The sequence below is a fragment of the Cebus imitator genome, unplaced genomic scaffold (assembly GCF_001604975.1).
Source record: "Cebus imitator isolate Cc_AM_T3 unplaced genomic scaffold, Cebus_imitator-1.0 Scaffold633, whole genome shotgun sequence".
Taxonomy (NCBI): domain Eukaryota; kingdom Metazoa; phylum Chordata; class Mammalia; order Primates; family Cebidae; genus Cebus; species Cebus imitator.
The window spans coordinates 790883-794018 of NW_016107948.1; the positions used below are offsets into that span (position 1 = coordinate 790883).

The following is a 3136-nucleotide window of genomic DNA, read 5'->3' on the forward strand; positions in this document are numbered from 1 at the left end:
CTGATGAAGACAAGGAGGAGGGAGTAGCTGCCATAAAAAAAAAACAAAAAAAAAAAACAGTGAGGTGGGTCAACAAAATTCTAAAACCAGATACCAGACTCCTAAAGGCAAGGTGAGGCACCAAAGCCTGGGGAGAGAGTCCTTTATGGAGGAAGGAAAAGGAAAAGGTTCATTTTGAATACATGATAACTCTAAACATATACTTTTTTTTTTTTTTTGAGACAGAGTCTCACTCTGTCCTAGGCTTGAGTGCAGTGGCACAATCTCGACTCACTGCAACCTCCACCTCCTGGATTCAAGCTATTCTCCTGCCTCAGCCTCCCAAGTAGCTGGGATTACAGGCACGCACCACCACCCTCAGCTAATTTTTGTATTTCTAGTAGAGATGGGATTTCACCATGTTGGCCAGGATGGTCTTAAACTCCTGACCTCATGATCTGTCCACCTTGGCCTCCCAAAGTGCTGGGATTACAGGCGTGAGCCACTACTCCCAGCCATGATTTTTTTTGCCTTTGTGAGATGGAGTCTCACTCCGTCACCAGGCTGAAGTACAGTGATGCGATCTCAGTTCACTGCAACCTCCACCTCCCAGGTTCAAGCGATTCTCCTGCCTCAGTCTCCTTCGTAGCTGGGACTACAGGCACGTGCCACCACACCCAGCTAATTTTTGTATTTTTAGTAGAGGTGGGGTTTCAGCATGTTGTCCAGGATTGTCTCGACCTCCTGACCTTGTGATCTGCCCACCTCAGCCTCCCAAAGTGTTGGGATTACAGGTGTGAGCCATTGTACCCAGCCCATTTTTTTTTCTTATGCAAGAATAAGAGCATCAGGTTTGCAGGCAAGTGATATGACTATATATTTTATATTAAATTATATGATACAGTGTATAATAAATTATATTATGTTAAATATATTGTAATATGGTATGTTATGGGAAGCTTCTGTTGGCCCATCTTGGATCCCCATGCAACTGCCATGGAAGTTACGTAGAAAGCAAGGCACAAAGGGAGAATGTCATGTCTTTGCTGCTCCACAGTGTTCATGGAGACTTTCAACTTAGGTTCTCAGTCAGTGCTCCCCACATGGGCATGGCTCACAGAATAAAATCTGAGAACTGTGAACAGGAAAATCTGAGATCCGGAGGTTCTCTGCAGACCATGGTTCAAGATGTTAGGTTGTCATAAGAAAACACATAGGGCTAGTCTATGGGCCCTTATCCATATCCGTCTGTAGCCAGCATTTGTACCTCATCCTTGTGTAAGAGTAAGATCTCCCTCCTTGACAGCCTGGCATTTAATCCAGGCTGGCTTTTAAAAAAAAACTTAGTAGGCTGGGTGCAGTGGTTTACACCTGTAATCCCAGCACTTTGGGAGGCCAAGGCGGTGGATCACTTAAAGTCAGGAGTTCAAGACTAGCTTAACTAACATGGTGAAACCCCGTCTCTACCAAAAGTACAAAAATTAGCCGGGTGTAGTGGTGGGTGCGTATAATCCCAGCTACTCGGGAGGCTGAGGCAGGAGAATAGCTTGAACCCGGTAGGTGGAAGTTGCAGTGAGCTGAGATCGTGCCATTGCACTCCAGCCTGGTGACAAAGCAAGACTCCATCTCAGAAAAAAAAACAAAACAAAAACAAAAACTTAGTAACCCAAATCAAATGTCTATTTTCTGGAAATGGATAAACAAACAGTGGTACATCCATACAATGAAATACCACTTAACAATTAAAAAAAAACAAACTTCAGATTCACGCAACAGCATGAATGGATGAATTATGTTCAGTGGAAGAGGCCAGACAGAAAGAGCTACATACTTTATGATTACATTTATATGAAATTCTAGAAAAAGCAGAATTACAATGACAAAAGGTAGATTGGTGTCTGCCAGGCATGGGGAAAGTGTTGACTGCTAAGTGGCACAGGGAAACTTTTGAGGGTAATGAATATTTTCTATGTTTTGATTATTTGGTGACTTTTTATCGTGGTAAAATATATATAGCATAAAATTTGCCATTTTAGCCATGAAGTATGTAGTTCAGTTGTATTAATGACATTTATAATGTTGTGTAACCACTCTCTATTTCCATGACTCTTTTATCATCCCAAACAGAAGCTGTGTGCCCATTAAGTAATAATTCCCCATTCCCTCTTCCCCTCCTGTGACTTTTATTGGATATAAATTAAACCTTAATAAAGCTGATTCTACAAAATGCACTGTCTCTTTCCAGTCCCTGTGATAAATGTCGTCCTCCTTGGTGAGGTCATTTTTATAGCCTTTTATGGAGCAACTCCCCTCTGGACTTTCCTCTGTTCTCTGGGCCTGAGTGCCCACGTCGCTGGCAGTCAGTCTCCCTTCCCAGAGTGTTCACAGATTCTACACACCCATGGCTTCCCCAGCTTGTTTGGGGGCTTATTCTTTGGCCCTTGCTCTGACAACAGGGCCCTTTCCTTCTCTCTAGCTAATCATCTCTCAATAGTCTTTTTACCCAGCCCCACCTACTAACATCCGTCTTAGGCAACATATACGCGCAACACACACACACACACACACACACACACACACACCCCCATAACGACAGCTTCTCCAACAGTGTGGCATGATTGACATCTGACCTCTGCACTTACCATTATCACAGCAAACTAACTGTAGCCTTTCTCTCTTTCCCCATAGCAACCTCTGCACCATGAGAGCCAAGTGGAGGAAGAAGCGAATGCTCAGGCTAAAGCACAAAAGAAGAAAGATGAGGCAGAGGTCCAAGTAAACCACTAGCTTGTTGCACCGTGGAGGCCACAGGAGCAGAAATATGGAATGCCAGATGCTGGGGATGCTGGTACAAGTTGTGAGACTGCATGCTACTTTCTAGAGCTTGTTTCAGTGGACCTAGAACTTCATTGCCATCTGATCGCCAATCACCTCTGAGACCCACCTTGCTCATAACCAGAACTGCCCATGTTGTTCTTTTGCCCTAGACCTGTGACATTCTGGACTATTTCTGTGTTTACTTGTGGCCAAGTGTAACAACCATACAATAAATCACTTCTTCTGCTGTCAGCTGAAGAAAAAAAAAAAAAGCCATTGTGGTATAGCCTGTTTTGTGTCTTTCTCACTTCCAGATCCCTAACCCTCTTATCTTTATCGT

At 43.6% G+C, this 3136-nt stretch overlaps 1 protein-coding gene across 1 annotated transcript in view; it reads left to right on the forward strand.

Moving 5' to 3' along the window:
• Positions 1 to 3057, forward strand: part of LOC108295339 (calcium-binding mitochondrial carrier protein SCaMC-1-like) — a 6011-nt gene extending 2954 nt beyond the window's left edge. Inside the window, exon 2 of the mRNA XM_017517479.2 lies at positions 2668 to 3057. Within this exon, the coding sequence (XP_017372968.1) occupies positions 2668 to 2766 (99 nt within the window). The 3' untranslated portion in view covers positions 2767 to 3057. The remainder of the gene's footprint in view (positions 1 to 2667) is intronic.
• The last annotated feature ends 79 nt before the right edge of the window (positions 3058 to 3136 follow it).